Source organism: Scyliorhinus canicula, chromosome 21, assembly GCF_902713615.1.
Source record: "Scyliorhinus canicula chromosome 21, sScyCan1.1, whole genome shotgun sequence".
Classification (NCBI taxonomy): Eukaryota; Metazoa; Chordata; class Chondrichthyes; order Carcharhiniformes; family Scyliorhinidae; genus Scyliorhinus; species Scyliorhinus canicula.
The window spans coordinates 65,389,154-65,404,688 of NC_052166.1; the positions used below are offsets into that span (position 1 = coordinate 65,389,154).

The window sequence follows — 15,535 nt, forward strand, 5'->3', positions numbered from 1 at the left end:
CCCTGTTGTAATTTAGACAGTGGTTCCTGAACGTTTTTGGTTGTAGGACCCCCCTTTTCAAATTGATTAATTTTTAAAAATAAATTTAAGAGGACCCAATTTTTTTTTTCCAATTAAAGGACAATTTAGTGTAGCCAATGCACATCTTTGGGTCGTGGGGGTGAAAACCTTGCAGACACGGGAAGAATGTGCATTTCAAATAGATTAATAATCACTGACTTCCACCCTCCTCCCCACCAATTTAAACCATAAACTCCTTGCACATTGACATTTCCCAATTAAGGTTTATTAATGTCCTGTAGGCCCTGCACACAGTGTTGTCGTGCTGTTTAGCAGAGCAAACACTGACGCGATTGGTCGTCACCAATCAGGTAACCCAGCAGGTTCAGCAACTCCAGAGTACTTCACCACACGACTCCGCTGGGGATCGGGGAGGTTTGCGGTTTTATTTGTCCATGGGTGTTGCTAGCACAAGCATTTATTGTCCAACTGGGATTCATGGGAATCGCAGGCATGGTTTGGGGTATAACCCAACTCCTCACCACACTGCTGATATCTCTCCCTCCCTTGTCCACATCAGACTGTTTTTCTTTCTCTTCTAAGGGATGTGGGCGCCTTTGGCAAACCCAGCATTTGACGCCTAAGTAGCTTGCTCGGCCGTTTCAGAGGGGCAGTTCAGAGCCAATCACATTGCTGTGGGTCTGGAGTCACATGTAGGCCAGACCGGGTAAGGACGGCAGATTTCCTTCCCTGAAGGGCATTATATAATAATCTTCATAATAATCTTTATTGTCACAAGTAGGCTTACATTAACACTGCAATGAAGTTACTGTGAAAAGTAATGAACCAGATGGATTTTTAGGACAATTGATAATTTACCAAGACTAGCTTTATATCCCATATTTATTAATGGAATTTCAATTCCATCGCCTGCTGTGGCGGGAATCAAACCTGTGATCTTACAGCACTAGCCTGGACCTCTGGATTACCAGTCCATTACGTCCCCATCTCCCCTCAATTAGTACACAGCCTAATGTGCAAACATCTCTACCATCGGGAGTCACAGGCCCAGCTGCCATATTCAATGACTAAGGTTTGGCTTCCAGGCTCCTGATCAAGGCAGCTCCTTCCTACCCTCTTCCCCAAGCCCTGAAAATCCCTTACCCAGGGTCCTGGGGCCTCTTGCACGCTCGCTCTGGTTTCTCAGTCAGTGTGAAGTTGGTTCCAAACGGTGCCCAAACTCTCAGCTGTGCTGGCTCGCGTAGGCGATGGCAATTAAAATAACAGGCCTGTGCACAATCCCCACCAAAGCATTTCATCCCGCAGATTCCCAGGGAAGTCTCTCTGAAATTTGAGGATGCCAGTTTGAGAAATAGCGGTGGAGGAAGCACAGCAGCCAATCGGTACACCGCAAATCCTCACAAACAGCAATGTGAAAATTACCAGATAGTCTGTTTTGTGTGATGTTGACTGAGGGATGAATGTTGGCCAGGACACTGGGGAAAATTCCCCAGCTCTTGTTCAAGACAGGGGCCATGGGATCTTTGACGTCCACTTCAAAGGGCCTCAATTTAATATTTCAGCTGAAAGATGGCTCTTCAGACAATGCAGCGCTCCGTCAGGACTGGCACCGGAAGCCGCCAGCCTTGCTTTGCTTGTTCACGTCGTTCGATTGGGGATCACCCGCAGTTTTGACTCAGATTTGTGATCGTGAACAATCGGGCCACAGCTGGCAGACCTGACAGGAATGTTAAAAAATCTACGAAAAGAAAATTTTGTGTGTTCAGGAATTTGTAACAGAGAGCAGGAATGATCCCAAAGCAAAAAAAATAAGCAAGCTATGAGGAAAATCTGACGAAGCTTTATCTGTGGGAATGATGTGATGGATAGCTCAATAAAGGCTATAAATCACTCAGCAACCAGACAAGGGCACGTTCTGCCAAAGCACAATTAGCAGAGTGTCGGCGAATTGGGCTGGTGGATTTTGTTTGTTGATCGATCTGCCATTGGAACGTGGGAACAGAAATAGGCCAAACTGTCCCTCGGGCCTGTCCCTCCATTCGATTAGGCTTAACAAAAATCTGTCAATCTCGGTCGTAAAAATTTAAAATATTTACCCAGCGAAAGCAGTGAAATATAAAGGGGGGGAGGGGGGCCATTTGGGTCTGAGAAGAATGTGTTAGATGGGCTCAATGGTCTTTCTCTTCCATTGATATTGTTTCCTCGTGTTTGAACGGGCTCTGTTCGGCAGCCTTGCACAGAGTGCCGGAGACCCATGGCAGGCCCGGGGGCCACAGGCGCCCCACCTGGGTTCTGAGTGCGGCCCCACGAGACATCTTGTTGACAGTCGCCCGCGCGCAGGGTCACCACATTCCGCTGATTTCCGTCCACATAGATTTTTTTCCTACCGGTATAATTGACGTGATTCGCAGGGAGAACAAGAGTAAGCGAGCTGCGTGCTGATTGCTCACAACACTGACTGTGAGAGCCGTGCGCCTGGAGTGTAAATATTTATTTTGTTTTTAACCACTTGAAAGTTGATGACAGTTCTATTAATATATAAAAGATTTGGCATTCTCTATAACTCGTTATGAAATATTTGGCCTTTATTAAATGTATTTAATCTTGTTCACGGGGTTGTGATAGTTAGCGAGCAAGCCTGATTTCAATCTTGCGGCCCACTGCGATGAAGAAGAGCCACTCATGTGGCCACCTCACCAGCCTTCAGGTTGCCCATCACTGACATGGACTGTACAGCATTGAAACAGGCCTAAAGGCCCATGGTCCACACCGGCCTCTGTACTCCCCACTTCATCAACATATTCTTCTACTTCGTTCTCCCTCATAAAAGCATATAGAATAATACAGCACAGGAGGCCATTCGGCCCATTGTGTCTGCTCTTGTTGGACGAGCAATCCCCGCTCTTTCCTGCAAATTCTGTCCCTTCAAATATTGATCCAAACCCATTCGAAGGTCACCGCGTTTGTCCAGCTTCTCCTTAAATGCCTCAAGCCATTCACTCCAGCGACTCTTTGTGGGAGCCAGGTCCCCATTCTCACCACTCTCTGGGTAAAGACGTTTCTTCTGGATTCATTGCTGGATTTGTTAACCTTGCCCAGTGCTAATTACTGGCTGATTCCGGATTCCATTCGGTCCTCGGTGATCTGTGAGGTTGCAAGTGCATTTGCCTTGCATGTCTGAGAGTTAGGGGTCGGCCTGGAGTCCATAGGATTAGCCTAGATTCCTAGGAATTGACGATTAATCTCCAGGCTCCTGGAAAAAACTCATCGGGACATTCATGTTATTTTGTTTTGAGCTCTTCTGTTTGCCAGATAAAAAAATAATATTGGAAATGAGAGGAAAAGGCGGTTTGTCTGATCGTCAACCGTTATCCAATTGGGTAATGAGTCATTTTGCTTTCCAATTGGGGGAGTACATCACAAGATGGATATGTGTTGGCCAGTTAATGCCTGGGAGTATGAGAGCTCACATGCATCCGAATAGTTATCTGGCAGGCAAACAGCAAAATCCTTTCTAATCAAGTTTTCAGCCAGTGTCTGAGGTGGAGGAATGAATATCGAGCATCAAGCCTCTTAACCGCCTCCAAAAAAAGAATTGTGCTTTTGGCTCGCTTCTTGCCAACTAATTTTCTAGATGAAGCCTGTACTGAAATGCTCGCAGCTCAGTGTTATTTAAGGAAGTCAACTGAAACAGTCCTTGGTGCAGGCGAGTGAATCAAACAGAAACTGCACCAAATGTAAAATATTGCAGATAACGACCCAGCAAGCTAACAATCTTCATTTATTCAACGTCTAGCTTGAATCCCATTTCCGCAAGGTGGCAGATTTGATCCCTGCCAGCTAGGTTGAGTGATGGACCATGGGGATACCAGCACCCAGTCGCCATAGCAACGGCCAGATCCACCATTCAGTTAGACCAGGTTTTTCCTTGGACCCACTTTTTGCCAATCAGCCGACCTTCGCGACAATTGCAACGTTCACTCACCTTTAATGTGAAAGGGAAGCCTGCTTGGTCCTCATACTCTCCCTCCAATCAGGTTCATAGGAAGAGAGGGCAATGTGCATATCAGGTGCAGACTTCAGCCAGTTCCTTTCTGCCGTCGTCATCATTGAGAACGGAAAATTCAATCTCGCACATAGAGGTCGTCGTGAAGGGCATTAGCAACAAAATGCTTGTTTTACTCAGCACTAGATATTCCTGGGAGATACTACTCCAGGATGCTGACAGGCTCATGGGATTTCGGTATGTTTTTAAAATTAATTTTGTCCAATTAAGGGGCAATTTAGCATGGGCAATCCACCTACTCTGCACATCTTTGGGTTGTGGGGGTGAAACACTGGGAGAATGTGCAAAGTCCACACGGACAGTGACTCAGAGCCGGGATCGAACCTGGGACCAGTGCTAACCACTGCGCCACTGTGCTGTCCCAGTTCGGTGTGTTTTTAATGTGCTCGCACAGGTCAGCTACAGCAGCATAGTCTTGGAGTCAGTCGTGAGTTAATATCTGACTCTGGGTCTCAACTCAAAAAAGGACTTTTTCACCCACCACTTCTTTTTCAAAATCTGAAACTTCTCTCATTTTCCAGTACTTCCCTGCATATGGCACACATTAGCTTTGCATCGGCACAATTGACAAAACTATACCTCAAGAAATCATCTTTACAGTGCTTTGTTCCCAAGTTAAGTTTCCTCTTTGTAGGCTGTTAACCAGAGGCTCTGGAGCACTGTACAGAGCTAACACTAGCACTGCTCTGTCCTACCCTGAGCAGCTCTCTCTAGTAGATTCAGTTTTGAGATCCTGGCAGTAGGTACACTGCCTAATTGTGTCTCTGGCCTTCTTTCTGGAAAAAAAATGCTTCATCTTCACTGGCCCCTTGCCTTGCTTGCCAGCAGCTAGAAAATAGAAGAAGCTCTCCTCCATGATTTAGCGCCAAAAGCACGTACATACAGGTGATATCAAGTGTATATGCAGGGCATGTGACCTGCTCACTACTGTCGCTTATGGCCAGCAGGCTGTATTACAACCTCCTTTCCTTCTCATTGAAACGGTGGCAGCAGCCGCCATTCTCAATAAAAATGCCATTGGGCACTTCTGCAATCAGGGCCACACCATGGGTACATCGCAACCGATTGCTCCGTGACTGTCCCGACCATCGCCCGCGAGTTGTGACTTGCACTTTGTAAAACCTGTGAGTTAGATCGTGCCTGATCTGTACCTCAACTCTACTTAGACGCCTGTAGCAATCTGGAATTAAACAATTGTTCCAAAAACACAGCTGATTGACTAATGTCCTTTAAGGGAGGAAATCTGCCGTCCTTACCCGGTCTGGCCTACACGTGACGATCCAGACCCACAGCAACGTGGGTATCGCCTGAAACGGTCACTAAGTTCAGGGACAATTAGGGATGAGAAAGAAATGCTGGCCTAGCCAGTGATACCCACATCCCTCGACTTTATCGATCTCGGACTTGAAGCAGTGTTTAGATTTTCACCCTCCGTGAAGACTTTCCTGATTATTCTCCTAAATGGCCTCGGTTTCACTGGACCTGCCCTACCGAATCCTTTCAACATCTTAAATACCACCAGAAATGGGAAAGGATCAATAATAAACATTACCAGAAAATAACATGGATGTACTAGATATAGAGTAAATTATCTCCATAAACGGTGGTGATTACTGACATTTCTACCACATGTAGACACATATTTGACGATAGGATATATTATTTGTGTACATAAGAAAAGACACCTGTATTTATATAGCGTTGACTACTAGACACCTCAAAGTGCTTCACAGACAAAGTGCTCTTTGAAGTATTGTAATGTCGGAAACATGGCAGTCAATTTGTGCACAGCAAGCTCCCACACACTTCACAATCCTGGGGGAGGGAGGGGGTCAACTCTGATGTTTCACTCAATCTAACACCTTGCAGCTCCAGCCTCAGAGGCCCTGGGTGTGTGCCCAGGGTGTGGCCGGAGTAGGTGAGGGTTTTCCCAGTCTGGGACTGTCGAGAATGGTTCCAAAGTGCAGCATTGTCAGCGCACCTTGCTTCTCTACGAGAATCTCAATAATTCCTCATCCTTTCAAGGAAGCCAGTCCACATCTGATCGAGGAGAAAAGTGTTTGGACAACATCAAGTGAGGAGACACCCAAACAATTTCAGCATCACCATAACAGCGACTAAAGCAATTGTTCCAGTTTAAATTATATTTCCTATAAACGGAATGATCCAAATGATGGATGGCAGAAAATAAGGATAGCACCAGATTGTGAGCAATCTCCGGAGTGAGGAATTGTAAACCACTTGGGTGTTGTTGCCTAGAGAGCGGATATGGCAGAACCAAAATTAAAGCTTTAAAAACCAATCCTGTGCAAATCCAGATGTATACAGAACAGACAAATGGAAAAGGATTAAACCGTTTGACTTTCATTGGTGCATTATTGCTAAGAATGTTACATTACTAAGGGCTCGATTTGCATCTTCCCACCCCTTCCCCCAACACTGAATAAACAGGCTCCGTGTTAATTCCATCCCAAGGCATTTGTTAAGAATGAAACTAGACAGGGCAGCACGGTGGCACAGTGGGTTAGCACTGCAGCCTCATGGCGCCGAGGTCCCAGGCTCGATCCCGGCTCTGGGCCACTGTCTGTGTGGAGTTTGCACATTCTCCCCGTGTTTGTGTGGGTTTCGCCCCCACAACCCAAAGATGTGCAGGGTAGGTGGATTGGCCACACTAAATTGCCCCTTAATTGGAAAAAAATGAACTGGGCACACTAAATTTATTTTAAAAAAAGAAACTAGACACAAATGCCTTTCTTGATAATTGGTTTTATTTATAGAATGCAGCATTGTCCGTGTCTCAACAATCTCTCTTTATAAATGCTCTACGTACATAACCAAACTATTCTCTTCACTTGTGTATCTTAATGCTGTGATTGACACACAATGCCCCCCCCCCCCATACCCACTAACCTATACCGCCGCACCCTATCCAGCAATATCTGGAATATCACAGTATGTTCAAATCCCTCCCTATCTCTCTCACTTCTTCCAGCACCACAACCTTCCGAGATCTCTGCACTCCCCCAATTCTACTCTCGAGCATCTCCTGATTTTAATCATGCCACCGCTGCCAGCTGTGGATACAGCTGTTGAGCTCTCTAACTCCCTAACTCTCTTTTCCTTCTCCAAGGCGCTCCTCAAAACCCACCTCTTTTGATCACGCTTTCAGTCATCGTTTTGCGTGTCTCATTGTCAGATTTATGTTGCTGTGAAGCATGCCTCGAGATGTTGTACCTCATTTAAGGTGCTACAAAAATGCAAAGAGCTGTGATAGCTACGCCTGAAGCATAGATCACTCACCATTCAGGTGGTTACCATCGTCACTGCTGGTAGTTTGCAGGTTAGCAAGGTTAGCAAGCAATGACTACCCCACCAATGGAATATTAAAATCTCCTCATCACCCAGGTAACAAGGCTTCCTTTGATGCCACACAACAGTCTCGATATGACAATATTAAGTGTCGGTTGCCATAGCAAAGTTGCATCACTGAAAGAGAAATGAATGAATGGGCAAATGTACAGAATCCCAGACATTAATCACACTGAGAGAAGCCATTTAGCCCACCCTGTCTATTACCAGCCAATAAAGAGCTCTCCGGCTGGTCCTACAGCCTCCTTTAGGCTCGGCTAGGAAACCCGAACTGCTGGTCTCAATACTTTTAAACTGTAACGAGGGTTGGCCTCAGCTGAATCTCCGTTATCCTGGCTGAAGACACCCTTGCATTTCTACGGAGCTCTTCGGCACCCTAAGGCCGTCCCAGAGCACTTTGCAGCCAATCAAACCCTGTTTCTGAAGTGTACGCGCTGTTGTAACACAGCAAACGTGGAGGCCAATTTGTGCGCAGCAAGATTTCGCAAACGTCAATGAGATGATGGTTTCTCAGCAACATTGGTCGAAGGATAATCTTCAACCAGGCTACCCATCGTTGAACGCACTGGCTACAGCCATGTAATTGACGGATGGGTGTGACCTTTTTCCAATCCTATAATTTGACTAGTGGAGGGGGAAAAAAATTCTTTATATTTGGTTATAAGAAGAATTTTATTTTTACTCTAAACTTATGATGTGGTGTGCACTGACTGAAAGACTGGTTGAAGCAGATTCAATCGGAGCTTTCAAAAGGAAATTGGGTCAGTTCCTGAAAGTTTTTCAAGGCTCTATGGTCAAGAGGAGTTGGGAGTTCGGGACTCTGATTGGATAGCTGTTTCAAAGGGCCAGCCAGATGCAAGGGGGCTGAATGGCCTCCTTTCATACTGTATGGGTCTGTGAGAGTCATGGAGCACTGCACATTCCCCACATGACATGAATGAATTGACCAAATCTCCACCTTTGTTTCCATAAACCTGGATCCAATCCAAAACATTGCTGTCAGTGCTGAACTCACACCGAGTCTCCATTCTCCGGATAGTCCCGTGCTCGCTGATCCACACCGGCACCCGCTCAATGGCTCGATTTTTAAATTCCCACTCTTGTTTCCAATCCGTCCATGACCATGCCCCTCCCTAGCTCTGTAATCTCCACCCTCTCCCAATGCCACAACCCCCTGAGATACATGCACCTCTTGTGTATTCCCAATCATAATCCACCCACCGAGAGCAACGGTGCTGCCAGTTGCCTAGGCAACTGGAACTACTACACCTCTCCGCCACGCCCTGTCGCTTTCTTCCTCTCTGACATTTCTTAAATCTACCACTGTGACTAAGTTGCTGTTGGCCTCTTTCTAAAGCAACATATTGCAACCAGAACGTAAAGACCAGAATGGGGCAGCACGGTAGCACAGTGGTTAGCACTGTTGCTTCACAGCGCCAGGGTCCCAGGTTCGATTCCCGGCTTAGGCCACCGTCTGTGCAGAATCTGCATGGTTTCCTGTGGGTGCTCCGGTTTCCTCCCAGAAGTCCCCAAAGACGTGCTGTTAGGTAATTTGGACATTCTGAATTATCCCTCCGTCTACCTAAACAGGTGCTGGAATGTGGCGACTAGGGGCCTTTCACAGTAACTTCATTGCAGTGTTAATGTAAGCCTACTTGTGACAATATAGATTACTATTATAAAATACTCAAAAGCAGCAACATTCCATTCGTATCGGATTGTTTCATGTTCAGTATGTGAAAGAAAGATGAAAGCTGTATTCCTAAAATGTCTTTAATGTAACTCCAGAGGGGCAGCATGGTGGCGCAGTGAGTAGCACTGCCACCTTACAGCGCCGAGGTCCCAGGTTCGATCCCGGCTCTGGGTCACTGTCCGTGTGGAGTTTGCACATTCTCCCCGTGTTTGCGTGGGTTTCAACCCCACAACCCAAAGATATGCTGGCTAGGTGGATTGGCCACGCTAAATTGCCCTCTAATTGGAAAAAATGAATTGGGTGCTCTAAATTTTTTTTAAAAATGTAACTCCAGAGATTTGAGCCCATAGAGCATGCTGACACTGGCAGCACATTACTGAGGGTAAACTGTACTGAGGTTCGCAAGGACAGTTCAAAATGCTTTTTGTCAATGAAATGCAGTCACTGTTGGAATGCAGGAAATGTGGCAAACAGATTGTGCACAGCAAGCTCCCACAAACAGCAATAGATAATTGACAGCGGCACAGTGATTAGCACTGCTGCCTCACAGGACCAGGGACCCGGGTTCAATTCCGGCTTCGGGTGACTGTCGGTGTGGAGTTTGCACCTTCTCCCCGTGTCTGTGTGGGTTTCCTCCGGGTTCCACCACAGTCCGAAAATGTGCGGGTTGGGTGGATTGGCCATCATAAATTGCCCCTTAGCGTCCAGGGGTGCCTAGGTTAGGTTACGGGGATAGGGTGGGGTGCTCATTCGAAGGGTCAGTATAGACCAGATGGGCCGAATGGCCTCCTTCTGCACTGTTGTGATAACCTGTTTTAGTGATGTTAGTTGAGGGATAATGTTGGCCATGAGAGCAGGAAGACCTTTCCTGTTGTTTAAATTTCGACAGAGTATCCAGACAGCAAAACTGAAATTTGAGAGAGGAGGGGCTTGAACTTTCTTTTTTTCATAAATTTAGAGTACCCAATTATTTTTTCCAATTAAGGGGCAATTTAGCGTAGCCAATCCACCTACCCTGCACATCTTTGGGTTGTGGGGGCGAAACCCACGCAGACACGGGGACAATGTGCAAACCCCACACGGACAGTGACCCAGGGCCGGGATTCAAACCCGGGTCCTCAGCGCCGTAGGCGACAATGCTAACCACTGTGCCACCGTGCTGCCCTTTGGGTACTCTAAATAAAAAAAAAAGATCCCCCCCCTCATCCTTCTAAATTCCAACGAGTACAGTCCCAGTCTACTCAACCTCTCCTCGTAATCCAAACCCCTTCAACTCTGGGATTATACGAGTGAATCTCCTCTGCACACCCTCCAGCCCTCATCAGGATTCACTATTACCCACCGCACCTGCCGCAAACTTTGGCGTTAGCCGCAAATTTCGAAATTTAATGTAAATTAAGACCAGCAGCGGTCCCAGCGCTAATCCTTGTGGAACCGAGCTTCCCAACCCTCTGAATAACTTACATTTATTTGGTTTCCGTCTTGAAGTTAACGAGTAATTTGTTTAGTCTTGGCTCCACATTTTCTAACATTCCATTAGTTTATTACGGGGCACCTTATTGAAATCCTTTTGAAAACAGTTTCAGACGTCCATCACCTCAGTGCTGGTGATCCCAGCAGGTGTAAAATATCAACAAACCCTGGTGAACTTCACTCAGATGGTGAGCTGGCCAGTTTAAATGGTATTCCACTTTTCTTTTATAAATTTAGAGTACTCAATTCATTTTTCCAATTAACGGGTAATTTAGCGTGGTCAATCCATCTTTGGGTTGTGGGGGGGAAACCCACGCAAACACGGGGAGAATGTGCAAACTCCACACGGACAGTGACCCAGAGCCGGGATCGAACCTGGGACCTCAGCGCTGTGAGGCTGCAGTGCTAACCCACTGCAGCACCGTGCTGCCCTCAAACGGTGTTCCACTTGATTGCAACATCTACCCTACCCTGCTGCAGGTGAACCAAATCCAGATTCCATTTGAATTTAGGCTATGAATTCGTAAAATACAATTTATGCAGCTTAATGCAAGCTAGTCAAAGTTCAGTTTTACTCACTCGACGCTCTTTTGAAATTGAAACAATGATGAAAGACTAAAAATAGCCAGGGCAGATCAGCAGCCGCTGTCACTCAAGTTCAATTCTTAATACGTTAAAGAATTGGCTGCACTTTGTTCGCTACTGATCAAATGTTGCATAAATATTGATAAATTCTGCATCAAACCCAGTGCCATGACTCATGTAAAGTTATACAGTACAAGGCAGAGAAGATATCCATAATATCATGTTTTCCTGGGCAGGGGTACATCTCAATAGCGAGGGCAGTTGTTCTCATCGTCAGTCCTGGAATTCTGTTTGTGTTTGGAGCACAAGGCAGTAATAAGGATCACTACAGGGCTCGGTAGCATCAGAGACCTGGACTGCTGCCCCCTGACGACTTCCGAACTTGTCTTACAACTGCCATAGTTTTCAAGTTCCTACTCCAGAGACGTGAACACAAGATACCACGCTGGGCCCCAGTGCAGCGCTGAGCGAGTGCTGCACTGTCGCAAGTGCTGTCTTTATGGTGAGAGGCCAGTCCGTCTCTCAGGCGGATGTGAATGACCCCATTGCTCTATTTCTCCCTGGGGCCAATCGTTATCACTCAATCAATCTCACAAAGAACTGGTTACCTGCTCATTGCCACGTTGCTTTTTATGCAATCCTTTGCAAATGGGCTGCTCTGTTTCCGATAGCAACAATACACTTTAAACAGTGCTCATTGGCTATAAAATGTCTTTTTTGGAAGATGTAAGTGGTACAGTCCTTCAGGTTAGATCTGATTGGGGGGGGGGGGGGGGGGGGGGCAGCAGCAGCACGGTGGCTCAGTGGCTCATGTCTGCATGGGTTTCGCCCCCACAACCCAAAGATGTGCAGAGTAGGTGGATTGGCCACGCTAAATTGCCCCTTAATTGGAAAAAATAATTGGGTACTCTAAAATTTATTTTAAAAAAAGATTTGATTGGGGGGTGGTGGAGAGGTGGAATGTAGGATATCTTGAAATATGTGGAGATGCCGGTGTTGGACTGGGGTGAGCACAGTAAGAAGTCTGACAACACCAGGTTAAAGTCCAACAGGTTTGTTTCAAACACGAACTTTCGGAGCGCAGCTCCTTCCTCAGGTGAATATGTAATAATATTCATGGGAGGGGTCCCACTTTTGAGCACGATATATACAATACAGGACTAGTTTATTAACATGCACCTCACATCAATGACTGGGGTGATGCTGCCTAGAACTTACATTAATGTCGGTTCAACAGTGGTTAGCACTGCTGCCTCACAGTGCCGCGGACCCGGGTTCGATCCCGGTCCCGGGTCACTTTCCGTGTGGAGTTTGCACATTCACCCCGTGTCTGCGTGGGTCTGACCCCCACAAACCAAAGATGTGCAGGGTAGATCGATTGGCCACGCGAAAATTGCCCCTTAATTGGAAAAAAAGAATTGGGTACTCTGAATCTTTTTAAAAAAGAGGACGTATAGATAGGGGATACCTGGGACACTGGGTTGTGGGGAAGGAGTGCGGTGAGACTGAACGAGCCAATAAACTCTCAATAATAAAAATCAGTGGTTTGGTTTCAGTTTCACCAATCAGCAAGGTGGGGGGGTGGGGTGGGGTGGGGAATCAGGAAGGCAGAGCTGCATAGATTCCCATATTATCAATTATTAATACATAACAAAGCAAGTGCGAAAGGAGCTGGGAGAAGATCAATATTCATCAATAGAGAAATAAAAGCATTGTATGTGATGTAACTTTCATCTTGTTTCTTTTAAAACAAAAAGGTCCAGTTGGGAACTGCCTGATCTCAGAGAACAAAGCATTTCGGCAATAAGTGACTCAGACGGGGTTAATTATCCCTGGTATGGTAACACCACTGAAACCCACACTATAGTGGGACCCACCAAAAGGGAGGTCCGTTGTACTGTCAGCATGAATGACAACTTCTATCCCAGCGTCACATGGGCCGTCCCCGTCAACAAGTCCAACGTCTCCCAACTCACCTGCATTACGAGAGACCAAAGTTTCACAACCTGGCTGGTGGCCTCCAATCAAGGGACAGGCGAGATCATCATCTTGCAAACCATAAAGTGGAGGATGAAGCTGCATATCGCTGTGAATGCCAACGAGGTGCTGGGGAAGCGGGCCATACTGTTGGAGCCCATTCAGCAAGTGAATCCCGAGGTCCTCAGCAGAAACGAGCCCATTGCGCCCAATGCGCTGAAGAAACCCAACGCAAACGACGCCCAGGTACTGATGTGGCGCCCAACCATTGGGCCCCCTGAGGTGGTAATCCCTGCAAAGGTCTGAGAACCACAGCAATGGTTTGGCGACGTGTTGAAGCTCGTGAGACACAATACAGGACTAGCTACCCAAGCCAACACGTGCACTAATCACGCAGGAAATACAACAGCTCTACCTTCTACCAAAACTGTCGTTTGGGTGTGGGGGCACATCACTGTGCTGAAACCTGATTTGTTCGCTGAGCTAAAGGCCGTAGCACTGTGGGAATCATCGCATCTTAAAGACTTTTGGTTTGCCTTCTGTTCCTCTTGTCGAAGCATTGCACAACTTAAAGAAACTTTATTGAATGTTGGTCGAAACTGGAATGCACTTGCACATGAACAACGTTTGCAACTTTTTTTTTTGTTTTAAAAAGAAACTATTTCCGAGCCATGCTGCCTTAAGTTAGCAAAAGCATCTCATTGCAAATGTTTGCCTTAACAAAAAGGGTTAAAGTATTTCATCATCACTATAGACTGAATGTGGCCACATTACAGGCTGCAATATTTACTGTAAACCAGACTGCTTCATCTCTTGAACATTGTTTTTTCATATATTAACCCTAATAGTTTTCATTGTTATAGGTGGGGAAGACCCAAAAATGTGTTCTCTGGGAATGCAATCAACTAGGCCCAAAGCCCACTCATCAGTACTTAAAGACTTTGAATGAAAGATGACCATGTGCAGGGGTTTCAAATAAATGGTCAACTCAGCTTAACCAAAGTCGCCCTTAATGGCCCAAAGTCCAGGATCACCTCTCGTTTGACCATCTGGTGGATTAGTGAGTTTAAAAAAAAAAGATCTATTTTGCATTTTCTAGAGGTACTTCTGTGTTACAGCAGACCATGAGCTCAGCAACCTGGATTTGCAAGGCAAAGAATAGCCTCCAAGACCAATGTCCCTGGGAAAGACTTGGAAGGTTGAACTTGTCCACATACTAGACAGGGTGGACCGAATGTCAATCCTCCTACTTGTTCATCACAGGGATGTGGGTGTCTGTGTATCCCTGCATTCTATCCCAAACATTGCATAGAATTCACAGATCTAGAGTGGCCATTCAGCTCATGCAGACCATGCTGTTTATGCTCCTCAAAAGTCTCTTTCGTTCCACATCATCACCACGTCCTTCAGTTCCTTTCTCTGTCATGTTTATGAAGCTTCCCCCTTAAATGGACTGATGCAATTCACCTCATCCGCACCCTGTGGGAGAGAGTCCCACAATTTAACCACTCTTTGGGTAAAGAGGTTCCTCCTGAATTTCCCAGCGGAAACATCTTCTCTGCGTCCATTGTCCCTTCTGAACCTCTTCATCATTGTGAAGGCCTCCATCAGGTCACCCCTCTCACTCTGCACTGAGAAGAGGGTCTTCAGTGAGGAATCTTTAGCCAACTCTTGTCACCAATAATGTGACAGGTGTAAGATACCCCTGGGCATTTTGTTTTCAAAATGGTGGTGACCCCTGTAACAGACCGTGTAATTAATGACTCAGTGCATCAAGCCACATGTCCCTTTGTGCCACTCCCCTCATGTTCCACACCAGGAATGAGAACAGTGTTAAGGGTTATCAGACCTGCAATGTTATTCATCGAATTATGTGGCTTTTGCAAATGATTTTAAGCTTGTGGATGCTGCCATTACTGCAACACACTGCAGCACGCACTTGACACTTGAATCCACAATGGGTCTCTTTTCATCTGAAGCTGTGAAAGCTGCAGAAAGGAAGAAAAGTGCTCAGTGAAAAAGAGAATTAAAAAATGTGAAAAATCAAAGTCTTTGGAGTCTCACTAATTGTCACCAATACCTCCCTGCCTCGTGGTTAGTTTGAAGAGAAAGGTGCAGAAATTGCCTCAATTGAGACAGTTTTCTGCAGGAATAACCTGCAGTGCCCTTAACAGTAAAACCATGCAAGGTATTGGGCGGCAAGGTAGCACAGTGGTTAGCACAGTTGCTTCACCGCTCCAGGGTCCCAGGTTCGATTCAAGGCTTGGGTCACTGTCTGTGTGGAGTCTGCACATTCCCCCCGTGTCGGCGTGAATTTCCTCCGGGTGCTCCAGTTTCCTCCCACAAGTCCA

At 46.3% G+C, this 15,535-nt stretch overlaps 1 protein-coding gene across 1 annotated transcript in view; it reads left to right on the forward strand.

Annotated features, from left to right (window-relative positions):
• Nucleotides 1–15,232, forward strand: part of fam78ab (family with sequence similarity 78 member Ab) — a 28,963-nt gene extending 13,731 nt beyond the window's left edge. Inside the window, exon 2 of the mRNA XM_038781708.1 lies at nt 12,965–15,232. Coding sequence (XP_038637636.1) covers nt 12,965–13,490 — 526 coding nt within the window. The 3' untranslated portion in view covers nt 13,491–15,232. The remainder of the gene's footprint in view (nt 1–12,964) is intronic.
• The last annotated feature ends 303 nt before the right edge of the window (nt 15,233–15,535 follow it).